The sequence below is a fragment of the Tachyglossus aculeatus genome, chromosome 25, assembly GCF_015852505.1.
Source record: "Tachyglossus aculeatus isolate mTacAcu1 chromosome 25, mTacAcu1.pri, whole genome shotgun sequence".
NCBI lineage: Eukaryota > Metazoa > Chordata > Mammalia > Monotremata > Tachyglossidae > Tachyglossus > Tachyglossus aculeatus.
The window spans coordinates 22,156,406-22,183,764 of NC_052090.1; the positions used below are offsets into that span (position 1 = coordinate 22,156,406).

General features: G+C 41.9%; 1 protein-coding gene across 2 annotated transcripts in view; it reads left to right on the top strand.

Annotated features, from left to right (window-relative positions):
* The window catches only part of ADHFE1 (alcohol dehydrogenase iron containing 1), a 38,241-nt gene extending 15,108 nt beyond the window's left edge, over positions 1–23,133 (top strand). Inside the window, exons 7-14 of one of the 2 annotated variants that reach the window (XM_038766739.1) lie at positions 460–537; positions 1,121–1,226; positions 3,316–3,468; positions 6,575–6,673; positions 10,329–10,407; positions 10,576–10,672; positions 14,686–14,843; positions 21,100–23,133. In XM_038766739.1, the coding sequence (XP_038622667.1) occupies positions 460–537; positions 1,121–1,226; positions 3,316–3,468; positions 6,575–6,673; positions 10,329–10,407; positions 10,576–10,672; positions 14,686–14,843; positions 21,100–21,183 (854 nt within the window). In that variant the 3' untranslated portion in view covers positions 21,184–23,133. Of the gene's footprint in view, positions 1–459; positions 538–1,120; positions 1,227–3,315; positions 3,469–6,574; positions 6,674–10,328; positions 10,408–10,575; positions 10,673–14,685; positions 14,844–21,099 lie in introns of those variants that run through there. The other variant, XM_038766740.1, reaches the window with a different exon arrangement.
* Positions 23,134–27,359: the final 4,226 nt, after the last annotated feature.

Here is a 27,359-nt window from a genome sequence, read left to right on the forward strand (position 1 = left end):
GTATCAGCAGGGAGCAGGATAATTGATGTCTAGCAAATGGAACCCTCTGGTGAAATCATCCCACAAGGGGGTGATTAGTAAAGCTTAAAAGCTGATGAGTTCTATAAACCGACAAACCTTAGCAAAACCATGATCATTGGTGCCCTTGATGCCCAATAAGAATGATGATGCTTTTTAAAGGCAGTAAATGTGAGTTTTCTTAGCTTTTCTTAAATCACTAATAGAGGAGCTTACTTTGAATACCCGGCTGAAGCTGTTTGAACCCTCAGGATAAAGGATCCATGGCTTTCCATATTGCGTCTCTCCTAATAAAGACCTTGTTAAAATAGATGAATGAGTGGGGTCAGAAAGGCTGACCCTCTGCCAGATAACTTTGTTTGTTGTTTTCTGTGGCTGAATTAAGCATCTCCATAAGCCCTATTTAGACACCTTATTATAACTGATACTCTTTTGTTCAAGTACCTACTACAGCTGGAACAGGAAGCGAAACTACAGGGGTTGCCATTTTTGACTATGAACACTTAAAAGTAAAAACTGGTAAGAACTTTTCCGTCAATAACCAATTGAATGCTTCCTCTCTCTCTTCTACTGTAAACAGTCTAAACTTATTTCATAATTTCAGCTCTCAAACTTTGAAGAGTCACATGCAGATTTTAACAATGAATGCTTGCTTCCTACACCCCCATTTTTAACCCTGTTCTTTCACCCCCGTGTCCTCTGCCAAATATTCTTTTCTTTGAATCTGGCCCAAAGTGTCACACCAGCAGCATCATCTTTTAAGTCTCAATGAAAAAGGATTACCTTAATCATCCTATTATTTCAGTGACTGTTATATGGTGGGTTATTTTAAAATCCTACCTCGGTTTCAATTCAGAAAACAGAAATAATATTTCAGACTTAGAAATTTAAACTGGAAACAAACTGCTCATTTATTTCACAACAGTGACTTCTCACATCCAAGCAATGGCCTCTATTTTCATTTTTCTGATTCTTGGTCATTTGGCATTTTTCAAGAGAATGTTTGGAATGGTTCAGTGGATTTGAATGATTATAAAAGCTCTTTTTGCCCCTCAAAAAAGGTTTTGGTGATTTTATGATTCTCATGGTTTCAATGTTTTAGGCATTGCTTCCAGAGCTATCAAGCCTACCCTGGGCATAATTGATCCTTTGCATACCCTTCATATGCCTGCGCGGGTAGTAGCTAACAGCGGGTTTGACGTACTTTGGTAAGTGATCTAAAACATGTTTCAATTCAGGTTTAGTTTAGGGGTTTTTTTTTCTTTTGTTTTTTTTGTTTTTAATGCTCAGTAACAGTTATACTTTGGGCTTTCATCCATGTTGTTTGAAACATTTTCAAAGTAATAGTAATAATGATAGAGGTAATTACTGAGCTCCTAATGAAGTCTCAATGCACTGTACTAAACAATTGGGAAACAGAGCATTAGTATGAGATAGTGCCCTCAAGGAGCTTATATTTTAACTGAGTGTGCAGGGCTACTAGTAATATGCAAGAATTATTAGATTATTATCTTATAATAACCTTGTAATGTAATTTGGCTGAAGTTATTTGTTTTACACCGGAAAATTTAAAGATCCAGAAACTAATGTATTTAGCTGAAGTTCTCACTTGTTAAACTGCATTTCCTGTCCAAAAAGTGAATGAGTGCAGCCATAGGCGAACACCTGAAAACTCAATTTGGGTGATCATAGGTAGAGTGATGCAGAATTACATCACATCCTCAACTCCAGAAAGACCCAAGGCTGAGCAGCCAAGATGTCAAAACTTGACAAAACTTTTGTTCAGAAGACTACACCGTGGCTGTACCTGGGGCAGACCCAAAAACAGACTAAAACTTTTTTCATGGGTTCTGCTCATGTCTGACCCACTATGAGACTTGCTGAATTAGCCTGCTAAAGACTGGGGAAGTGGTACTCTTCTTATTATAATGTATCTTGATAGAGCAGGAACGATTAGGTTGAGTCTGGGGAAATAATATTTTTGGCAAGAGAGTGTTGTTTTTATTTTGGGTTTTTTTTTGCACCACTCCTAATTGGGCTATGATGGCTGGCAGATTAACAGCTGTTGCCCAGAGGTGCTGGTGTGGTCTTGTGCATCCCTTGTTATCCAACTCCAACCTGCCTGGAGAATTGGAACTGCTCTGAGGCAATAAGGTGGGAACCAGGTTAGGGATGAAAAGCGTGGAATGCTCTCCATCACCCCGGCAAACTCAGAGGCAGGACTGTATCCATGACTCTAAAAGCTTTGACTTTGCTTGCAAAGAGCAGTTCCAACATGAGGTTGGTACTTATCACTGGGCTGACTTCATGCAGCTTTGAACCAAGACTGAGTTATCTTCTGAAAAACTGTCTTCAAAAAGCACAGTGTCCCCTGAAAGTCGAAGCTCATGTCGACCTGCCTCATGCATGCTTCCAACACGGGTGTCAGCCCCTGATTTAGATGAATACAACTCTTCTCCATGGTTTTAAATGCTTAAAACCTCTTTCTATATTTCCCAGAAAGAATAAATGGGAGTGGTTGGTCTTCTACATTAAAGTTAGAGATGCTGATTCGTACTGATTTTGCCCAGCATATGTTATCCTGCTGCAATGATAGCATCACTTCTATCACAGTTACCTTACAATTCAACTCCTGGGCAGTAGCAGGGACAGTGGAGGATTCATTTCACTAATTTTTGCAATTTGGGACATTTTGTTTGAGTTTAGTCAGACCTAAGATGAATGTTATTTACCTTTCATCTTAAAAATTTTAGTAGGTCAGTATTCCTCCTGAAATAATCATATATTCATCTCTTTTCTATGAAAGTGAGCAAGTTACATTTTACGTTTGATCATTTATTGATAATACTTTAAAGCTCGGAAATTTAATGGTAAATTTGAAATTTTTCATTGGAAGGAGTTTGGAAGTACTGTTCTGTATGAATTAGTCATACAGACTTGAACTCCTTAAAAACACCACTACAAATTTCTATGTCCAACCATAATCATTTCTACCCAAGGGTTTATAAACAGAAACAATTCTGTATATATGTTTATTCAATGATATATTCAATAAATTATTTGTTTATACTATTTGTAAATATTTTACATCTGTCTCTTCCATTAGAATGTAAGCTGCTCGTGGGCAAGAATGATCACTTGTTTGTATTATACTTTCCAAATACGTAGTGCAGAGCACTGCACTGAATGAGCATTTAATTATAGCTATTACTACTATGAGGAAGCAATTTTAAATGGATGAGTAAAGAGTAAAGGGCAACTCTCTCATTTCATGGGTTTTCTGCTTTCTCTTCAAAGCCATGCTCTGGAATCATACACTGCCCTTCCGTACCACATGCGAAGTCCCTGTCCTTCAAATCCAATCAACCGGCCAGCTTACCAGGGCAGCAATCCCATCAGTGATGTCTGGGCCATACATGCATTGCGCATCGTAGCCAAATATCTGAAAAGGTATAATATTTCTAATACACTGATCATCATCAATTGTATCACTGTGGATCAAGGCTTTGATTCAGTCTGCAGAACAGTGAGTGGGCATAGCGAGCCATAGGATTAGAGTACTCCAGAGGTCCAGAGGTCCCCCTTCCTTCCTCTCCCCCTCGTCCCCCTCTCCATCCCCCCCATCTTACCTCCTTCCCTTCCCCACAGCACCTGTATATATGTATATATGTTTGTACATATTTATTACCCTATTTATTTATTCATTTATTTACTTTACCTGTACATATCTATTCTATTTATTTTATTTTGTTAGTATGTTTGGTTTTGTTCTTTGTCTCCCCCTTTTAGACTGTGAGCCCACTGTTGGGTAGCGACTGTCTCTATATGTTGCCAATTTGTACTTCCCAAGCACTTAGTACAGTGCTCTGCACATACTAAGCGCTCAATAAATACGATTGATGATGATGATGATGATTACTCTATTTTATTTGTACATATCTATTCTATTTATTTTATTTTGTTAGTATGTTTGGTTTTGTTCTCTGTCTCCCCCTTTTAGACTGTGAACCCACTGTTGGGTAGGGACCGTCTCTAGATGTTGCCAACTTGTACTTCCCAAGCGCTTAGTACAGTGCTCTGCACACAGTAAGCACTCAATAAATACGATTGATGATGATGATGATGATGATGAGCCCACTGTTGGGTAGGGACTGTCTCTATATGTTGCCACCTTGTACTTCCCAAGCGCTTAGTACAGTGCTCTGCACACAGTAAGCGCTCAATAAATACAAATGATTGATTGATTGATTGATTAGGGTGTTTGTCTTTGGCTTTTAGATTTAAGCTGCTCTTTTTGTTCTTTTCTTAGGAGGTGCTGATGAAGTGATGTCCCTCGAGGATATCACCAGTCCCCCAAAAGTCCACCCCTAGAAGCTCCAACTGGAAGCCTGGCATGGCTTAGTGGCAAGAGCGCGAACCTGGGAGTCCCAGGACCTGGGTTCTAATCCCAGCTCTGCCCTTGCCTGCTGTGACAGCTTGGGCAAGTCACCTGACTTCTCTGTGTCTCAGTTTCCTGATCTGTAAAATGGGAACTCAATACCTGTTCTGCTGCGTATTTAGACTGTGAGCCCAATGTGGGACAAAGACTGTGTCCAACCTGATTATCATGCATCTACCCCAGCACTTAATTCAGTGCTTGGTACATAGTAAACACTTAACAAATACCACTGTGATCAATTTTATGACGATGCTGATGATGATTATACTAGAAATTTGCCTGTCCTTATAGGATGGGAATAATTCAGTCCTTATGAGTAAGGTATCATTATTATTATTATGATATTTGTTCAGCCTTACTATGGGCCAGGCTCTGTACCAAGCGCTGGGGTGGATACAAGCAAATCGGGTTGGGCATAGTCCCTGTCCCTCATAAGGTTCACAGTCTTAATCCCCATTTTACAGATGGGGTAACTGAGGCACAGAGAAGTGAAGTGACTTGCCCAAGGCCAAAGAGCAGACAAGTGGAAGAGCCGGGTTTAGAACCCGTGACCTTCTGATTCCCAGGCCCATGCTCTATCCACTATGCCATGCTGCTTCCTGTTAGCCAAAATAGCAAATGTAATAGGAGCAGGGTCATAGCAGGAGAGGAGCCAGGATGGAGGAAACAGACTGATGGAAATCTTTAAAACCCATGAGGAGTTTTACCCTGAGGAAGTGGACAGTGGGCTTGGGGAGGATTTTGAAGAGAGCAATAATGGTGAAACGCTTGAGGGGAGGAGAAAAATTTATTCTGAAAAACAAACATTTGCTCTGATATATTTAGGTTGGCCTCAACAAATAACCATTTTTGAGAAATGCTGGGGTTTTAATTGCTCTGAAGTAGGCCTCCAATAATTCACGTTTTTCTCAAAAAGGAGATAATGAATAGTAATGATTTTTTTTAAATGTTCTTTACTTCATAACTAGTCAAAGAGAAGTAAGAATGATTCTGAGTATATTCTTGGGCTGGGCAGTAGTCTGTCATCAGACATGCACTTATAACATCCAAGAACTTCATAAAGAGACTGAATCTCAGTATTATGCTTTTTGAGTTATATAGGATATTCTTTTAAAAGTAGTTTGTAGCATGAGTCATATTTATACCCTTTGTACCCCACCCTCAGCCCCACAGCTGTAGCTATCCATAATTTATTTTAATGTTGTCTCCCTGTCTAGACTGTAAGCTGCTTGTGGGCAGCGAAGATGTCTACCAACTCTTGTCTTCTGTGTGTCCCTTAACTTCTCTGAGCCTCAGTTACCTCATCTATAAAATGGGGATTGAGACTGTGAGTCCCATGTGGGACATGGAATGTGTCCAACCTGATTAGCTTGTACCCCAGTCCTTAGTACAGTGCCTGGCACATAAGAAGTGCTTAACAAATACCATAAAAAAACCATCTGTTGGAGGTCAGCGAGGAGGCAGATGCAGTAGTTAAGGTGGGATGGGATAAGTGCTTAAATCAGCGTGATAGCAGTTTGACTGGAGAGGAAAGAGTGGGTTTTAGCAATGTTGTAAAGACAGAACCGATAGGATTAGGTGAGAGATTGAATATGTGGGTGGAATGAGAGGGATGCGTCAAGGACATCACCAAGTTCTGGCCTTGTGAGATAGGAGGGTAATGGTATTGTCTACAGTGATGGGGAAAGGGTGGGCAGATAAGGACTTAAGTTTTGGATATGTTTAGTTTAAGGTGTGGTTGGAACATTCAGGTAGAGATGTCCTGAAGGCAGGAAGAAATGTGAGATTGCAGTGAAAGAGAGAGGTCAGACTGATTGTTTGATTAACCATTAGAAAAAATAGCCTCTGCAAGACTTCCAGATGCAGTTAAGGGTCAACACTTTTTACCTATTGGACTTTTATATCATATGGCCAGCCTGACAAAATATTTGTTGTTCTTTTATCAGGACTGTTCACTGGAGGGTAGACCTCTCTTTTATTTGATTTAGAAGACTCATGATTGGCCACGTTTAATTTTTATTTTTAATTTATGTTTAATTTTATTTTTCTGGTCTTTCCTCAAAGCCAATTTCTTTTTGCTGGGAATACTAATGGTCATGTGCTAAATATCATTTCTAGAGCTGTCAAAAGTCCTGATGATCTCAAAGCAAGATCTAACATGCACTTGGCCAGTGCTTTTGCCGGTATTGGCTTTGGAAATGCTGGAGTCCATCTTTGGTAAGTTAACGTTTTATTCCTTCATTCCATTTGTTTTAAATGGTCAAGAATAGTTCTATCCCACATAGTATCCTGACAAAACTTAGATGTCATCAGATCATAAGGAAGAGTCTGTCTTCCCCTCTTCAAAGCCCTACTGAGAGCTCACCTCCTCCAGAAGGCCTTCCCAGACTGAGCCCCCCCTTTTCCTCTGCTCCTCCTCCCCTCCCCATCACCCCTACTCCCTCCCTCTGCTCTACCCCCTTCCCCCCCCCATAGCACTTGTGTATATTTGTACATATTACTCTATTTTATTAATGAACTGTATATATCTATAATTCTATTTATCTATTTTGATGGTATTGATGCCTGTCCACTTGTTTTGTTTTGTTGTCTATCTCCCCCTTCTAGCCTGTGAGCCCATTGCTAGGTAGGGACCGTCTCTATCTGTTGCTGAATTGTACTTTCCAAACGCTTAATCCAGTGCCCTGCACACAGTAAGCGCTCAATAAATATGACTGAATGAATGAATGAATGAATAAGAACTGAGCCCCTTGAGGGCCAGGGATTGGGTCTAATTCCCTCCTTTGTCTTCTTTTTCAGTGCTTAGCACAGTGCTCTGCCCATAATAAGTACTTAATAAATATTATTACTACTATATTGTAGTGTACCTAATGGTTTCTGAAGTCAGAGTGTATTTATTTTAAAATCTAAAACATAAGAGAAAATAGAGAAGCAGCATGGCCTACTGGAAAGAGCAAGGGATTAGAAGTTTAGATTCTAGTAGTTCTGCCATTTGCCTGCTATGTGATAGGAACAAGTTACTTAGTTTCTTTGCACCTCAGTTTCCTCATCTATAAGATGAGGGTGAGATATCTTTTCTCTCTACTTCTTAGAACCCCAGGTGGGACACGAAGTCCATCCAATCTAATCGTCTTGTACCTGCCCCAGTGCATTTTTTTTAAATGGTATTCATTACATGCTTACTGTGTGCCAGATACACCTTACTAAAAACAGGGGTAGATACATGCTAATCAAGTTGGACACAGTCCATGTCCCACATAGGGCTCATAGTCTTAATCCCCATTTTACTGTTGAGGTAACTGAGGCACGGAGAAGTGAAGTGACTTGCCTTAAGGTCAAGCGCTTAGTACAGTGCTCCGCATACAGTACGCGCTCAATAAATACGATTGAATGAATGAATAAGGTCACACAGCAGATGTGAGGTGGAGCTAGGATTAGAATCCAGGTCCTCTGACTCGTAGACCTGTGCCCTTTCCACGAATAATAATAATAGTACATGTTAAGCACTTACTAGTGCCAAGCAGAGTTCTAAGCACTGGGGTAGATATGAGCTAGTTAGGTTGGACACAGTCCGTTTCCCAGATGGGGCTCAAACTCTTAATCCCCATTTTACAGTTGAGATAACTGAGGCCCATAGAAGTTAAGTGACTTGCCCAAGTCATACAGCAGACACATGGCAGAGCTGGGATTAGAACCCAAGTCCTTCTGACTCCCAAGCCTGTGCTCTATCCATTAAGTCACATTAGGCCACGCTGCTTCTAGGTGCCACGCATTAGTGTGTGGCACCTAGTAAGTGTACTATATAATAAATACCATTATTATTATCATCATTTTCCTCCTTGCTCCACCCTCAAACTGAGGAAATTTGCATTAAAAATTGCCCTGGACTAATTATTCTGTGCAGTTTCATTGGGAACCCAATTTTCCAGTCAGGCCCTCCCTTCGGTGAGCCTGCAAGAAACTCCTTCCCACCCACTAACTGCCCAGCTTCTTCACACAGAGATCATTGCCAAAAGCAAACAAATGAATGAGTGATTCAGTCCCAAATGTTAATAACCTAAAACTCAATTATCCCAGATTTAAAGTAAACAACCACACTCCGGTTTACGCTATCTCTGCCCGATGCAATCTCATGAAGTGGTTTTTACACTTCATTCAAAATGTGGGCAACTCAAACTCATTGGGAATTACTGAGCCAGAGCCTCCTCTTCTCTCTCACAAGGCAAGCAGTGTGGCCTAATGGAAAGAGCCCAGGCCTAGGAGTCAGACGGCCTGGGTTCAAGTCTGGCTCTGCCACTTACTTGCTGTGTGACCTTGGGCAAGTCACTTTACTTCTCTGTGCCTCTGTTCCCTGTTCTGCAAAAAGGGAACTTAATACCTGTACTCCCTCCTACTTAGACTGTGAGCCCCATGTGGGACCTGATTATTGTTGGGACCTGATTATTATGTATTGGTGTACCCCAGCACTTAGAACGGTGTTTGACACATAGTAAGCACTTAACAAAAAAAGACAGTCACCTCTGAAAGCTGCATTAATGCTTCCAGGCCTCTGGAGTATTATTTAGTGCCCTGCTTAGAGCAGCAAATGAGAACTGTTCCTGTGACTTGAGACCATTAATGCAGCTCCTCACAATGCTTTGCTAACATTAAGGGCCTAGCAATCTGACAGAATCTGGCTCATTAAGACGGATTATAAAACTTTAGAATGGCATCTTGTTTCTTAATATAGTACCTATATGGGGCCTCCTCTGAGATGTGACTGCAACTGGGGAAATGGAATTCAGGTGTCCAGTGGCTCACAGAATCACCATAGGCCTTTTCAAACGTACAAGATCAAATTAACATAATATTTACCTTCTGGTATATTGCATATTTCCATATATCTATTCTGTAAAGTTTTATGGTCCTGCAAATTCACTACAGTAAGCAAATGTTGACTTTTTAAATGAAAACCCTGTTCCAGGAGTGGAAAGAGAAGATGACAGCTAAGTCTAATTGAGCCTACAGGGGGAATTTAGGAAGGAAAATTACTTAAACTGGAGTTTGGCCAGGTCTTCAGGGTGAGTTAGCACATCTACTTATGCTAGAAATATCCTGGGATCTTTAATAATCATACAGAATTATTTATTATTCTTCCCCATGGAAATGTAACATTTGGTAAAATACCAATTATTGCTGTAACGGATCAGCATTGCTAATGTGCTCCTTTTGCTTATTGAACTTCCACTGAAGGCAATCCCCGGTGGGAGTGTGCTGCCAGCCCAGCATCACACCAAACACGTGAAAGATCCCATATGGTGGATTAAAGAAAGTTTCACAGCTGTGACTGCTTTCCTTTGGAGAAATCAGGGTACATTTAAGCCAAAGTATTTGTGGTGGGCTCTTAGTCTAGTGAATTGAAATATGTTGGAGGAGGATAAGCCAACCAAACCTCTAGCTCAGCAGTTTATTATTAGTAATAATAATAATAATAATGGTATTAAGTGCTTACTATGTGCCAAGCACTGTACCAAGCGCTAGGGTGGGTACAAGCAAATCAGGATGGACACAGTCTCTGTCCCACATGGGGCTCACAGTCTCAATCCCCATTTTCCAGATGAGGTAACTGAGGCACAAAGAAGTGAAGTGACTTGCCCAAGGTCATCCAGCAAACATGTGGGGGAGCCAGGGTTAGAACCCATGACCTTCTGAGTCCCAGGCCCATGCTCTATCCACTGTGCCAGGCACAGGCCAATGAAAAATCATCTCACTGAACAGATTTTCCTCTTACTGAATCTGAACCCTCCCGTGGGAGTCTTCGCACCTACGTTGTGAAATGTCATGTAAAATTCCTCTACTCTGACATTAGCAATGGGATTTCTTTCTTTTTCAGCCATGGAATGTCTTATCCTATTTCAGGCATGGTGAAAACTTACAAAGCAAAGGATTACAACGTGGATCACCCTTTAGTGGTAAAAATCACAAACTTTGCTTGCCATTTAAGTAACCATAAATGTCATGCTGGTATTTTTTTGTTATATTTTGATGCTATTGTAAATAACTCAAAAGTTTAGAATGTGTTGCTGCTAAGAAATGAATTCTACAGTCAGTCAATATACCGTTTTGTTGTTTTTCTCCAGCCACATGGACTTTCTGTAGTACTCACTTCCCCAGCAGTATTTACTTTCACGGCACAAATGTACCCTGAACGACACTTACAGGCTGCAGAGATCCTGGGTATGAATCTCATTTCCTAAGTCTGTTGCGTTTTTGCATGTTGCTTTCTGAACCCAAAATGAGAAAACATAAAGCAATCGCTTTGAGATAGGAGAACACCCAAAATCAGAAACTTACTTTAGCTTATACCAATAAGTGAATTAAGAGATTTTCGATGGGCAGGAGAGAAATTTGGATTTATTCAGCATTGGGAAGTAATAGATTCCTCCCAGTTATGGGTAACTTTTGCCTACCCAAGTGGTGCATTTAAAGGGCTTGGAACGGATAAGTATAAGAGAGGAACAAAAAGTAGCTCTGTCCATCAACACACTATTAAGAAAGAGAGATAGATATGGATCCGATTCTCCTAGAGGCTGCAGATATCTTGATCTTAAGATAGTGAAAACCACCCCGTCCATATGATAAGGTGAGCTGTGGTAAGGTGGGCACGTTGGCAGATTTTAACTCATTCACTGTGCCAGCGGACACACAGCATGAGCAGTGCTGCACTGGTTTAATAACTTTAGGCACTGAAAGAATGTGCCTTCTTGTATGTTCTCCCCTGGCCTCAGAGCAGAGTCTGAGTCCCAAGCAGCCACTGACTTTTCAGAAGTTTCGATTTCCACTTTTCATAGGAGTTGCAGTGAATTTAAGAGCGGAATCTCTTGTCCTTAAGAGAAATAGCTCAGGATAAAGTAAAGATGGCACTGTTGTAGTTTAATAGTGAATCCTCTAACATCAGGTGCCCAGAAGGTTCCATCCTGAATTAGCAGTGGTGAGCTTCCTAAAATCAACTTGGAAGCAGCTCACTTGCCTGCTTTTCCCCACCCCTGGGTTTGTGGTCCCCAGATCCTAGGGGACACAGGTAGTGAGTATCAAATATGCGCAGCGGCATGGCTCAAACCAGGCTACATCATTCTCATTTTGAGGACTTTGGGGACAAGCAGGGTCTCACTACAATAAAATGCCTTCTTTCATCATAACCGCCCCCACCTTCACATTTGACAGTTACCCTTTCCATCTTCAAAGGCCTTCTAAAATTACACCTTTTTCAGGAAACCGTCCTCGATTAACCCTTCTCCCAACCCTATTTCCCTACCCACAGCCACTTCAACACTTTCGGATCGCCTATGCAACTTGAGTCTTTATCCAGTAGATGCTCACCCCACCCCTCCCACCCAGAGCACGTATATGCATATCCTTAAACTTTGCAGCTTCTCCCTACCGGTAATTTATTTTTGTGCCTGTCTCCTCTAGATTTTAAGCTCCTCGAGGACAGGGATTGTATCTGTTAACTCTATTGTACTCTCTCAAGTGCTGCTTAGTGCAGTGCTTTCCACTCAGAAAGTGTCCAATAAATGATAGCTTGATTGAGCGTATTTTTTTTACATTTTCAACAGAAAGTCCATTGTTCTCTCTGCCCATTTTCTGGGCTGTTGTGTACCGCAGAGTTGGTACTTTCAGAACTTTAAAAGAAGAAAATTCAATTATTCACTTTAATTTATATTTAGAGGAAATGTGTTAGAGAATTTGAAGTTAGCATTTAAGAGTGCCAATAAAAGTATAAAGGAATGATTGATCTATGCGGTCCAGTTCATCCTTTATCTTCTGAACTCAACAGAGAGACATGTGTAAGTTTGAACTTCTTGAAAATTTATTTATGCCTTTCCCCAGTTCAGCCAGTAAAACACCTGGGTGGTGTGTTTTGGAGGTAACCTTAGCCTTCTAGTTTTCGACTTTACTGTCGCCTCCATTTTTTTATTTTGTGTGTGTAATCTGAGACCTTTTATGTTTCCCTGGAACACTAATATTCCAGCCACCAAACTTCATTGAGCATTTCACGTCTTATTCCTGGCAGTAATCCCAGGAACAGAAACACCATATAGCAAAGCAGACTCATCATATTTCAGCATCCAGCCTGACCTTAGAGAGCTGCCACAACCCCACTCCCCCACCGCAAGCTGCTGCTTGGCTAACTAGCCACCTGACTTGTCTTGACAAACAGGCTTTTCTGTGGTTCTTTTATTTTTCAGTTTCCCACAGCGACTGTATCTTCACTGGGAGGTCAAATGGCAGGATCTAGGTTTTATTTAAAAGCCTTAATGTAATGACTGTGTCAGATACTGACAAGGAAATTGACTCCTCTAACTTTGTTTCAAAATTCAGCTCTGTCAGATTGGAAAATGAAAGTCTGGGGTTGTGCAGATCGGGATGGTTTGGGTTTTGGCTAGCATGTTTGCCTGTCTACTTGTTTTGTTTTCTTGTCTGCCTCCCCCTTCTAGACTGTGAGCCCGTTGTTGGGTAGGGATTGCTTCTATCTGTTGCCGAATTGTACTTTCCAAGTGCTTAGTACAGTGCACTGCACAGTAAGCACTCAATAAATACGATTGAATGAATGAATGAATGAGTCCAGTTGACAGCTGCCTTGGGCTACCAGTGACCCTTTGTTCCCCACCCTCCTTTGCCAGACAATCTGGACCCTAGGGGTGTGCCCTGAGGCAATAAATCAGAGGCATGGATAAGCCTGAAATTCAGTAACCCGCATGGTTTCTGAAACTTATAAAAGCTATCTTTTGGTTCATTAGAAAAGCCACATGCTTGGGCCTTGATTTCCTCCATTTCTTGAAGCTACTTTCCAAGTGTGCAATAGTACTTAACTTAGCAGTCTTTGAGAATGTGAAGAGTTGTACCGAGGAGAGAGATATTTTCACCTCCGAGAGAAGAGCAAGAAAAAATGGAAGAGACTATAACTAAGAAGGAAGGCAGAGTTTTCAGACAAAAAAGACTATGGACCCTGGAGTAGGTTATTAAGGCTGAGTAAGGAATGCCATACTCCTTTGAAAATCAAAGTGCTTGGGAAGTACAAGTTGGCAACATATAGAGACAGTCCCTACCCAACAGTGGGCTCACAGTCTAAAATGTGAGGGAATTTTGTCTTTTTGGAATTGTGTAGAAGTAATTGTGTGTGAGGATGAGGGAAAGACCTCTCGAGGTTCCTTCCAGCCTGGTGATTCTCTGTGATAGTTGCTACCTTTTAAAACTATCTTAAATTCCCTTCCACCATTCTGGGTTTGAGGGCAACCCTAACCTCTTCCACCCTATCATTTTCATGAGCCACAACACAAATTATAATTTCTGAGCCCTCTTAGTACTGTTTATTTGTTTAACCCCAGGGGCTATTTTACAGTCTAAAATAAAAGACTGAATAGCCGCTGTGTAAATCTAGCAAGTTTGCTTTTCCCAAATGCCAGGGATCAATCAGTCCATTATTTATTAGACACTGGTTATGTGTAGGGCAGTCTAATAGGCACTGGGGAGCTATAGTGCAGCCATAAGGACACAGTTCCTACCCTCAAGGAGTTCACACTTCAAACGGGGAGCAGGAGACAACACAAAGAGGAAAAACTAGCATAGAAGGAACATTTTTTCATGATTTTTGCTTTCTTTTTATTTTCATTCTTTCTGCTTGCAAAATGCTTAGCCCCCAAGCCTTGGATTTTATGAAATACTGCAGAGGAGGGTTTTGGTGGGGTTTTTCAGTTGGTTGGTTTTGGGGTTTTTTTTGAGGAAAAAAAAATACTCCTCTAGATGTCAGCACATTCCAAGCCTTGAAGCACTGATACTGGAGGGGTTTCTCCCTGAAAAATATTCTGGCTCCCCTATCTACAGACCAGCCTTTGCTCTCTTTCTCCCAACATGTTAGGGGCCAGCAAAGAGAAGCAAGTTTTAAAAAAAATAACGAGGTAGTTCTCTGGATGTGTGGCGGGAAAAGAAGCCAACTCCACCAGCTAATGTGCCTGTTTGGCCAAAGGCATTACATAGTCCTCAGTGTTGCCAGCCCCAGTATGGGTCATGCTGAATTTCCTAGTTATCGCGCTACGATCTGGGGACACAATAACGCCCCTTTTCCTTAGTCCCGGGAAGATGGCAGTTATATGCACATTATACATTCAACCAGTATTATGATTAAATTAAATTCTGAGCGGGCTTCCTCCACTCCTATCCCACAGTCAGGGCTTTATGTCTTATTTTAGGAGCCGACATCCGCACTGCCAGAATCAAAGATGCCGGGCTTATTTTGGCAGACACGCTCCGGAAATTCTTATTTGATCTGAATGTTGATGATGGCTTAGCTGCCATTGGCTATTCCAAAACTGATATCCCTGCGTTAGTCAAAGGAACCCTGCCTCAGGTAAGAGCAATGACTTTTCTTTTTGCCCAGGAATGAAGTAGAAGCTTGACCACTGGCTTGCTTCTGGAGTAGACAGGATTCATTTGGGTCTGTGAGTGAAACTCAGAATGGAGGTCCTCTCAAGCTCCCCACCTGCTTGGCCAGTGGGGAAGGGTAGACTTTTTCCACTCTGGAGATAATAATAATAATAATAATAATAATGGCATTTATTAAGCGCTTACTATGTGCAAAGCACTATTCTAAGTGCTGGGGGGATACAAGGTGATGAGGTTGTCCCACGTGGGGCTCACAGTCTTCATCCCCATTTTACAGATGAAAAATGGAGATGTTGAGGGTGCTTCTGCTTTCAGTGCCTTCCATAAAGGCATGGCCAAGCCAGGGCAGGAGTGAGTATACACTATCTTAATGATGCAAACGGAAGCCCTGCTAGAAGAATCAAGGCAAAACTCCCAAATTTGTTTGTGGTGGTGACAAATCTCCACAGTTAGGTCCTCTTCTTCCTCCTCCCTCTTTAGTATACATGCCCTCTGTATTTGAAGAAGACATTAATGACAGTGAAGCGCATTTATGAGAGCATGTGTGGCAAAGGGACAATCTGGTATTCACAGTCCCGGCCTATCTAGTATTTTCCAGTTCAGAGTATTCTGGAAATAGAGTCCACTTCACAGTAGGAAGGTATTAGAAAAGCTCCGTGTTCTTGGTTTTACTTGAGGAGAGTTGCAGCATTTCTTTCATTTTGCAACGCCCAATACCTACAACACCCTCCAAATCTGACTGACTCTTCCTTCAGCCCTGGAGAAAATGCAGTTAAATCATCGACACTGTTTCCTTGGCAAATCAAAAATTTCCAGTTTTCTCCATAAATACATACCAGCTCTTCCATTCCATGCATTTTCACTACACCTTTAGGTAGAATGCTGCTAGGGAATTAGGGAACGTTCTCCCATCAATGCACATCTACTGGGAGAGAATGCCGTGCAATATCAAGAAGAAACAATTGTGCATATACTCTAATGCATGTTTTCCCTGATGTGGGAATACAGCCCCCACACTGTAGGAGAACTGTGAGAAATGGCATTTAAATTAAATCTACCAATTTTTTTTTTTTTTTTTAGTTTGGGGTTGTGACTCACTTGTACCTCATAGCCATTGTATTTCAAATTGACACATCCTTGCATTAAAAGAGGCTCAACCTGGCCTTAGTCAATACTCTCACCTCACATCAGAGGACTGGTTTCTACTTGGCAGACACCCAAAACCAGTGCCGTGCCAAGGATAGTGTTCATGCAGCGCTGGAAGGAGGAAACTGAGCCTTTTCCCGGATATCTGAAACATCTCAGCCCTATACTTCAACAATATGCATACTTGCCCAATCCATTCAGGGTCATATTCCCTGCTTAATCAGTAAACCCAGTGAATCTCTGTCCTGGTTAGGATGTAGGCTCTTTTGCCACAGAAAACCCCAACATCCATGATTGACTGTTAGGCTTCATAACCTTTCAGATTCAGGTGTTAACGCTATTTCTTATATCCAGAAGAACAAATGTGTCAGTTGTTACTGTATAAACTGTAGAGCTCTTTCTCCCAGAAAAGTATTTCAGACAGGATTAATTGCACTTAACCTCAAATTCAGGAACAAAGTGAGCATCATTTTGGATGTCCAAATCAGCATGCCTTTTCCTGTGAAATTCATTTTAAAAAGTGGAGCTTGTGGAAATAAAGATCAAGTAAACATAATTTGCTAGTTATTTTCAACTTATCAATCATAATGGATTAACTGAATCTTTGACGTGTTTTGCTTCAGTACTGCACCAGTCAGTAGGTGAAAGAAAGAAGGCAAATTTAAAAAATTATAATCTAAAAAATCAATTCTGCTTGTATTTGGGGTTAATGCAATTTTTCTTTTTTAATATTGTAGAATATAAACAAATTAGTCTTCAAGTCTCTTTTAAAATTCTCCCCCACCCTTTTTTTTTTTACAGTAGCAGAGCCTAAAATAAAAATTTATATGACTGCTAAGGCATCTTTAGAGTTTTATGAATGTGGTAGAGTAATTACATTTTAATCTTCACTTAATACTGTATGTAAGGTTTAATGTAATAGGAATGATTTGCTGTTTCCTGCCCAGGACATTGCCAGTGAGAATATTTCTTCCAGTCCAGACTTTGATAAAGGATCTTTTATGTCCAGCAGTGAGGGATCGGTTTTCTTTGGATGGGAACAGCTAGCTCAGTATCCTTGGCAAAACACAGTGGTACAGACCCGTTGCAACAAATAACATTGCAGTGTGCCTAGAGCACAACTGCCCTGAGACCCAGGTTTAAGCAAAACGAACAAGCAGAGATTGATCTTCAGATCAGGATTCCTGAGACCACTGGGAACAGGCACTTCACTTTCAAATCCACACATTCCATTGTTAGGGATGGCTGTCTTTCCTGCCCGAGCCCTTCCACCCTTGGGAGCAGCATTGGTGGGGATAGGGTTTTTCTCCACAAGGACAAAGAGCCATCAGACTTTACTTCAGTAACCCATTTTAACCAGTTGCCTGTCCTGTGGACACATCATTCTGCAAAAAAGTGGGTTTATTAGCCCGGAGTCAGGCACCTGAACCTTAACTCTGAGATACTTTAGCTTTCTAACGTATTTGTCTGAATCTTTGGGGGCCATAAATGGTTTGTTAATATGTTTTGTTTTGTTGTCTGTCTCCCCCTTCTAGACTGTGAGCCCGCTGTTGGGTAGGGACTGTCTCTATATGTTGCCAACTTGTACTTCCCAAGTGCTTAGTACAGTGCTCTGCACACAGTAAGCGCTCAATAAATACGATTGCATGAATGAATGAATGAATGAATGAGAAAAGGACCATAACTGCATCTTCAGCAGCACATTGAATTCATCAATCCATGGCATTTACTGAGCACTTACCGCGTGCTCAGAACTCAAGTGCTTGGAAGAGTTCAGTTCAATAGAGTTGGTAGACATGTTCCCTGCCCAAAAGGAGCTTACAGTCTAGAGGGTGAGACAGACATTAAAATTACAGATATGTACCAAAGTACTGTGGGGCTGAGGATCAGATAAATAACAAGTACTTAAAGGGTACAGATCGAAGTGCGTAAGTGACACAGATCAGTATTCTGCATACCTTGGTCACAGGCAGAAGTTCCCGGCATTCCCCTCCTAGGCACCTTCACAGAAGATATCAGACAGACCCCCTCACCCCTCCCAGAAAGAGGCTTGAAGTGAGACCCTTGCTGATATTTCCAGACTGTAAGCTCACTGTGGGAATGTTATATTGTTGTATTGTACTCTCCCAAGTGCTTAGTACAGTGTACACAGTACACACTCAATAAATACGATTGACTGACCTGGAATTCATTCATTTATTCAATCATATTTATTGAATTCTTACTGTATGCAAAGCACTGTATTAAAGGTTTGGAAGAGTACAATACCACAACAGACACATTCCTTGCCCACAATGAGCTCACATCTAGAGGGGAAGACAGACATTAATATACACACATAAATAAATAAAGATATATACATATGTGCTATGCTATGGCTTAGGTCCAAGGGCTCATTAACTAAGCAGCATGGCCTACTAGATAGAGCACTGGTCTGGGCATCAGAAGGACCTGGGTTCTAATCCTGGCTCAGCCACTTGTCTGCTTCACTTCTCTGTGCCTGTTAGCACATCTGTTTTTTTTTTTTTTTTTAAAAAAAAAGGGATTGACTGTGAGCTCCATGCAGGATATGGACTGTGTCCAACCTGATTTGTTTGTAGTTATCCCAGTGCATAGTACATTGCCTGGCACAGAGTAAGTGTTTAATAACTACCGTAAAGAGGCCAATCTCCCCTCCCTTCCCCATATCCCCCACAAAAAAAATCCAAAACACTAAAATCTCCTCCCCGCCTTTTTAGAATTTAGGAGAATGCTGGGTTCCACAACTCAACCCCATCCCTGCCAGGTCAATGGCCTTGAGCATAGGTCTCATCCTAACTTTGCACAGTTTTCACAAACCACACAGCTTGAGGCTCCCTTTTTGAATTCAAGAGTGTGCACCATTGCAGCGAAGCACCCATTTGGCCTGCAGGAAGAAGTGCTTCCCCACCTCCCTCGCTAATTCCCTGCTTGCCACAGGACCAATCAACTGGTTCATATGTTTTGTTTTGTTGTCTGTCTCCCCCTTCTAGACCGTGAGCCCGCTGTTGGGTAGGGACCGTCTCTATACGTTGCAAACTTGTACTTCCCAAGCTCTTAGTACAATGCTCTGCACACAGTAAGTGCTCAATAAATACGATTGAATGAATGAATGAATGAATCCCCTGGAGTCACCCTCACTTCTGCACAGGTCCAGACAGTAGCCTAAAGCCCCCAGTGCGTGTGCGTGTGCGCGCGTGCGCGCGCACACACACACACACACACACACACACACAAATGTGCCCAAGAAAAGCCCTTCAAAGGACCGTTGGAAGTAGGTAGGCATAGTGCAGCAAATCTTGGAGGAGGGCACTGCTCCTCACTGTACCCTGGCACACGCCAAGCTTCAAGACTAAACTCTCCAACCATGAAAGTGAAGTTGGGCTTCAGTAGATCCTCAAAATTCTACTTGGCTCACATTTTCAACACCTTCCCTTTTCACCCACATAGCAGAACCACCCCTGCTCCCTCCTATGAATCCCTATCCCTTTCTCTCTCTCCTGCTTCCCAGAACGGCTTACTGAGAAACCACAAGCATCTTCCTGCAGCAAATTGTCCTCCAGGGCTTCCTCACAGAAATTCCCATGAAAACTAAAAGAAATTAAACGAGAAGGGGGAGGGGGAATGTCTTGGGCCCAGACCCTGAGTTTCTTTTGACTGCTCTGACTGCTTTCCTTCTCTTGATTCACTGGGAATAAACTCCATCCCTCGAAGAACTGGAGAAATGAGTTCTGTATTTGAAAAGGTCTTGGCACTCATGTACATATCTTTGTACTCTTGTTTTCCAACCTGAAATGGATTTTAGTGTCTGACTCCCTGGCTAAGTTGTATATCCCTTGGGGGTAGGGATTATGTATACTATAGTTCACTCTCCCAAGTGCTTAGTACAATGCTTGGCACAAAGTAAGCTTGCAGTTAAATACTGTTGACGGATTGAGTGGCAGTCAAAGGTGCCGAATACAGATTCCCTAATTCCTGCTCGGGTCCCGCAGAGCCAATGCATGTTGTTGCTTGACTTTACGTGCAGATATTCCAAAGGATCCTAACAGCCTCCCATCTTCAATCACAACTGGTTGTACCTTTTAACTACTGAACTGCTGTTGCAGTTCTCAGGTCCCAGTGACCTTAGAGATGGGCTATCCAGGAGGAGCAGCTACTGGAAACAGGCACAAGTGGAATTTGGTTCCACCAGTAACTTTGTCTCCACAAAATCTTTTCAGTCAATCAGTGGTATTTATTGAGCACCTACTATGTTCACAGCATACTGTGTGTAGACGCTTGGGAGAGAAGCAGCACGGTGTAGTGAATACAGCACAGGCCTGGGAGCCAGAAGGTCATGGGTTCTAATCCCAGCTCCGCCACTTGTCACTTAACTTCTCTGGGACTTAGTTACCTCAACTGTAAAAAGGGGGATAAAGATTCTGAACCCAGTGTGGGACAGGGACTGTGCCCTACCTGATTAACTTGTATCTATCCCATACCTTAGAACAGTGCTTGGCACACAGTAAGTGCTTAACAAGTACCATAACATATACAATAAAACCGAGTTGGTAGGCGTGTGCCCTGCCCACAAGGAGTTTACAGCCAACAGAGATATTTTGGTACCTGGGTGTTTCCCAAACTGGACGCTCACTTGATCAAAACGAAGCAGAAGCAGTTGGGTCCTTGGGGCAGCTGCCTTAATTAATGGTGGTATTTGTTAAACACTTACTATGTGCCAAGCACTGTTCAAAGTGCTGGGTTAGATACAAGGTTAGCAGGCTGCCCCACGTGGGGCTCACAGTCTTCATCCCATTTTACATATGAGGTCACTGAGGCACAGAGAAGTTAAGTGACTTGCCCGAAGTCACACAGCTGACAAGTGGCAGAACCGGGATTAGAACTCACGACCTCTGACTCCCAAGCCCGGGCTCTTTCCACTAAGCCACAATGCTTCTCTAGTCACTGCATCTAGTTGTTACCCCACAGGCTAACCTCATTCAGGGTGTTTCTTTAGCGATGCTGAACAACAGGGACCCAACAGGGACCTTGTAACCATTTGTAATTTACTATTTCAGGAAAGAGTAACTAAGCTTGCACCCCGTCCCCAGTCGGAAGAAGAACTGTTCGCCCTCTTTGAAGCTTCAATGAAACTCTATTAATTTGAACAGAAAGAACTGGAAGACCACCTCACTGCACCTTGTACTTTTATCACCTGCGTGCTGTTTGCCGGTGGCTCGCTCACCTGCGGCTTAATCTCCACTTATAGCGCTTTGTATAGATTTAGACCTACAAAGGAGTCTCTTCAAGGGGGTGAACTGAAATTCTACACCAGAGCAGGCAAGCCTGAGGTTTCATTACACTTCTGCCCATGTAATAGGGAAAAACACTTTAGAAATTTGGTATTAGCAAATTTTCCTTGGCTGAAATCTCTTTTGAAGCATCCTGCACGGTTTCTTCTTGGCTCCGTGAAGTTGAAGTCATAAGAAGGCCGAGGAGTAAAGGGGGAAGGTGGTGGGAGTCTCCCAGCCTCACAGCTAGGTTCGAGTAATCTATTAATCCCCATCATTCATTACCAGACCTGCCCACCCTTGCCTGTGCCATAGAAATGGGGCCGTGAGAATCAGGAGCCTGATAAAGTTTTTAACACAAGTGCTGCTGTATTTTCAGTTTTGATTAAAATTCCCAAATGCCTAAGGCAGAATACATAATGAGCACATAACTGTCATCTCTCTAACTCGAAGCCATAACTTGGCTTCCAGATTACAGGCCTCATGATAATTGCCTAGCTGGTTTGCTCACTGAAGGATCGGACTCACTCTTTCTCAGATGATGTTTAAGAACACTCGAGACTCATTTTATTTAATTTTCCCATCCTACTCACATGCCCAGAAACCGACTAGAGCAATCAGCAGCAACAGTGAGGGGAGGAGACCCAACCCAGGATTCCAAGATGTTCCACTCCCACTAGCTAGAACACTTCTTCTTCCCTAGCACTCGGGAAAATAACAGGTTGCGGAAGCGCCTGATGACAACTACAGGCTGACTCCCCAATCTGGGAAGGTTTCGGGATGACAACTGTGTAATGCTCCCCAAAGGGCCTCATAGAACAGTTGCACCAGTAAGTGTGACAAAAGCCTGACAGCCCTGAAATCTTGAAAAGAGAAGGGGATGTGGAAGCCTATAGTTTAAGCGGAGAAGTGAGATGGTCCAGTGTGTTTAAGTAGCTCTTGTCGCTACATTTTAGAAGCTGTTACAGGTAATACTAACAGTTTCATTCATAAAGGGAATATTAAAAAGTGGTCTAAGATGAGATAACAAAGACCGTTTCCTTTTGTAATTTTTAAATGCCTTATTTGACAGAAGCTGGAGAGACGACTTAATATGACTCACAAGCTAACAGTGTTTGGCACTGATATTAATGATGGCTTTGGGGAAGAGGGAGGAAGAACATTTAAAGGTTAAAGATGAAGAATCACATTTGAGGTTCTGCAATTTCTAATCATAATTTCCCTTCTTCAGTCCCTGACGTCTGGCAGCATGTAAATGCGGGCTGAATTTGTCGATTACTAATAAAAGAGACTGAGGTATATTTCAGGCCACGAGATTGGTTCTACTAGCCACATTTATGAAAGTAATCATGAAGATTTCTGCTCGAATCAGAAGAAATTTAATTCTTAAAAAGCCTCTGTTGCACTGTATGCGTCCTTGAATTTTTGAACCGTGAATGTAACCCAAACTCCATGCCAGTTCAGAAGTACTTGTATGAAAATGGTACCTAGGCCTGAATTTTCCCCTAGAATATTGGCTTAAAGGAGGCCCAAAATAGTGAAGTGACTTGCCCATGGTCACATAGCAGACAAGTGGCAGAGTCCAGATTAGAACCCAGGTCCTCCGACTCCCAGGCCCAACTCTTTCATTTTAAGATGCGCGGTCAGATTCCCCCAATAAATGGCTGACATTACATAATGTCATTGCTCCCGTGCAGTTAAAAGTAGCATTTCGGGGTATTATTGGGGTTGTCGCGGCCATGGTTCTGTGACATAGACTGTGAGCCCACTTTTAGACTGTGAGCCCACTGTTGGGTAGGGACTGTCTCTATGTGTTGCCAATTTGTACTTCCCAAGCGCTTAGTACAGTGCTCTGCACATAGTAAGCGCTCAATAAATACGATTGATTGATTGATTGATTGATTGATTGACATTCTGCTAGTCTGCCATCATCAAACAGAAGTAAAATTTACCTAAAACAATATTCTTAGGGAAAGCCTGGGTTCTAAACAAAGTAGAAATGGTGATTCTTCGACTGCTAAAATAAAAAAAACGTGAAGCAAAATTTGCTCTCCTGGCCTTTTTCACGTTGAGGAAGATTAATGATTGTTTGGATTAGAAACCATACTCTAACAGGAGCTCTGGGGATTGGGCATGGAGCAAAGGAGCTTTTCACCTCCAGGTCAGCAGTTCAAATGCTGCCTGTGTCTCTGATGACCAAAACGTCATAACCCTCAGACGTCTGCTCGGTTGCCTATGTAAAAGTAAGTGGGTGGTCTCTGGTGCAGGTCCCAGCGGACAGGTCTACAGCTCAGAAATCTCCATCACAATTGGCCCTCTGGTCGGCCGTCCCCACGGTTAGAACGGGCAGACGGGCTGAATCCCTCTCCCGAGAAGATGGTCCTCCAAAGCTGGTCTGAGCTATGTGGGAGGGAGGCCGTGAGCTCTCTTACCATTTCAGTGCGGAAGGCCCCTCACTCTCAAGCTGTCAGTCTAGTGTATTTTGTTCCCTTTTTAAATAATTCAGCCATTTGACCCGATGAAATAAACTAAGACATCTGCCCAATCTTGCATTTAGATAGAGCTTCTGATCTCTAGAAGGTGGCCTGTTTAAAAGGAGCCCCTTATAATTATAAACGATTTAACTGGGCCACTGAATGGAATGGGAGACAGGCTCAAGGCTGACCCAATGACACTGGACGGTGAAACTTCCGAAATTTGTTTTTTAATTGAAGGATAAACCTCAATTCTGAACAAGTTCTTAGTGCACACCACTGCTAGAAAGCAACCTTTTTGGCACATTCTGTAACACTGAATTTTACTTTGAATAGTCACCCAAATTGACTTTTTTCTATATTTCACTGATAAAATTGGGGTCCATATATAGTATTTTATATACTTGCCTAGTTAACTAATTTTCCGAAATTTGTTCTTTAATTGAAGGATAAACTTCAATTCTGAACAAGTTCTTAGTGCACACCACTGCTGGAAAGCAACCTTATTGGCATATTCTGTAACACTGAATTTTACTTTGAATAGTCACCCAAATTGACTTTTTTCTATACTTCACTATTAAAATTGGGGTCCGTATATAGTATTTTATATACTTGCCTAGTTAACTAATTTTTCAAAAGGATAACATTTCCCCCATTTTTCTTGCTTTATGGTCTTTTTAAAAAGTTTTTGAAGAATACACACATCTTAGAGATGTACTGTTTAAGTGTTTTTTTGACAAATGAATTTTTTTTTAATCCTGGTAAACAAGAAAAATAGTTTTGAAGAAAACAGCATGGGAGAGAGAGGGCGGTAAAGTTTCTTCGATTGAGAGCTCCTGTGTGGATCAGAAACCATGCATAATTTATCTTACATTGCACTCTTCTCCAGCACTTAGTGCAGTGCTCTGCAAACAGTAAGAGCCCAATAAATACTACCAAATGAATGAAAAATAAATATGAGCAAATAAAATATTTGCAAGGTTTATTTATGTAAGAAACAATGGTGCTTGTATAGGAAAACAGCATGGCCTAGCGAATAGAGCAAGAGTCTGGATCTCAAAGGGATCTGAGTTTAATTCCTGGGTCTGCCACTTGTCTGCTGTGTGACCTTGGGCAAGTCACTTAACTTCTCTGTGCCTCAGTTACCTCATCTGTAAAATGGGAATTAAGACTGAACCCTCTGTGGGACAGGGTCTGTGTCCAACTCGATTTCCTTGTATCCACCCCAGCGCTTAGTACAGTGCCTGGCTCATAGTAAGCACTTAAATACCAAAATTATTATTATTATATAGTGACTCTGAAGTTGTTCTAAGTCTACTCAGGACTATGATTCAACCAACAAAATTTTGCCCCAAATCTTACCAGTGGCAAATAAGACTAAATATCTACAGTCACACCATTGAATCGTATACCATGTTCAGCACTTAATTTCTAGAGTTAGGGGAATGTTGTATTTTCAGTTTAGTCCTACAATCCTATCATCTCGGTCACTGTGCTGATTGATTCTTCTACAAAATTCCAATAATGAAAAGTTACCAGCCAGATAGGAGGCAGAATAGGATGGTGGGGTGGGGATTAAGAGATCTAGATTAAGTTCCTGACTCTCCCACGGACTCAGAATAATACTGGGTCAAGATGGGAAGTTGGTCAGTCAGGGTCTCTCTTCCCCTGCAACCCAGCTTATCCAGTAATAAGCTAAGAATGATGGGGCTGCTGCCTCCTCCTTCCACATCATCCAGATCCTACAACCAGGAGAAGACCCGGAACACACTCCAGAAATCCTCCATTCTACATTCCAGCTTCCAGAGCTCACTGGAAGCTGCTGAGCCAATTACCACAGTCTTCCATAGCTGATGACTCCTTTTTACACCAGGATATCAACATCTCATTTGTTTGCCCTTATTATTATTATCACAGTTTTATTGAACTCTTACTATGTGCTAAATGCTGGTGTAGATACAACATTATCAGTTGAGACAGTGTCACAGGGCTCGCAAACTAGGAAGAGAAGGAGTAGGTTTCTCATCTCTATTTTACAGATGAGGGAATTGAGGCTCAGAGTGGTTGTGAACCAAGGTCACATAAAAATTTAGTGGCAGAAGTAGGGACTAGAATCAATCAATAGGATTTGAGCCCTTACTCTGTGCAGAGCACTGTTCTAAACGTTTGGAAGAGTACAATAGAGTTAATGGACATGATCCCTGCCCTTGAGGAGTTTATAATCTAGTGGGACTCCTGACTCCCAAACCTTTGTTCTTTCCACTAGGCTATGCTTGAGAGAGTTTTCACAGAAAGACCCTAATGAATACCTATTTAGGATACCTATTTACCTCTCAAAAAAGAAAAAAACCCTTAGCACAAAGCATATCAGTTTTTGAAAAGAAAACATCTCTGCGGTGATGAAAAAGTGGTTAACTAAGAGGCAAGTTTGGGAATTTTTGGTGAGGAACAGAGGTCAAAATCAAGGCCTGTTTACAGTCAGTACTAATGGAGCCCCTCAGTCTGTGTGCTACAGGAAATTATTAAATCTTTTTTTAATCATCTAAAATCCTCTGGTCAAAACCAGAAGACTCCACTTGCAGAGCTATCACCAGCTCTTATTACCTTTTTTGATCCCTTTTAAAAGCTTTAAATCCCCCAGCATAACCCCTCCATTCATGGCTGAATGGACTGGACGCTGATCTTTTTATTGGTGGGTAATGGATTTGGTTTGATTGCCTGACACGAGGACAATGAGAGGATAAACAATTCCATTTGCAGCCATGAAATTCCCCATCTGTTGAGTGTACTTATGCCTGATGAGTCGGGAAGAGGCAGGCAATTCTGCCAGGCCTGATGTTAATGACATCAGTCATACCAGCTGAACATGTGGCCCAATAAATCAAAAACAATAGAACGTTTGGCTGATTACATTGCTGTCACCCTGGTCATTGTAAACACTCTGGAGTTTTCCATAACAATGAGTTTCCACACCAGAGCGCAGCAACGGACCAACCAGAAACTGCCTTGCCATTTCCCTTGCCTTGTTTCAAGCAAGTAAAACTGACTTAAAGAGAGCCCAGAGGTCAAAGCTTTCAATTATTCATCCAATTCTGACTTTTGGAAAAAAGGAAAATGATTTTTACCGAAAGTGTCTTGGCTACGGTTATAATTTTTTTTGTGACCTTTAAAATTATCTTAATGCAATATCAGAGCAACAGATTCTTCCTGAATTGTACTCCTGTGAGGAATCTCAAAAGATTATCCGGTCCATCCCCCTGCCTCCAGGCAGGTTAGTGCGAAATAAGGTGGCTAGTGACAGCATTTATGGATATCAGAAACTCAGCACACCCGATATCATGGGCACAACATTGGACTCTTATGGTGACAAAATGATGTCACATAGAGAAGCAGCATGGCTTGGTGGAAAGAGCCCAGGCTTGGGAATCAGAGGCCGTGGGTTCTAATCCCAGCTCTGCCACTTGTCGGCTGTGTGACTTTGGACAAGCTCACTTTACTCCTCTGTGCCTCAGTTACTTCATCTGTAAAATGGGGATTGTCTTTGAGACCCACGTGGAACAACCTGATTACTTT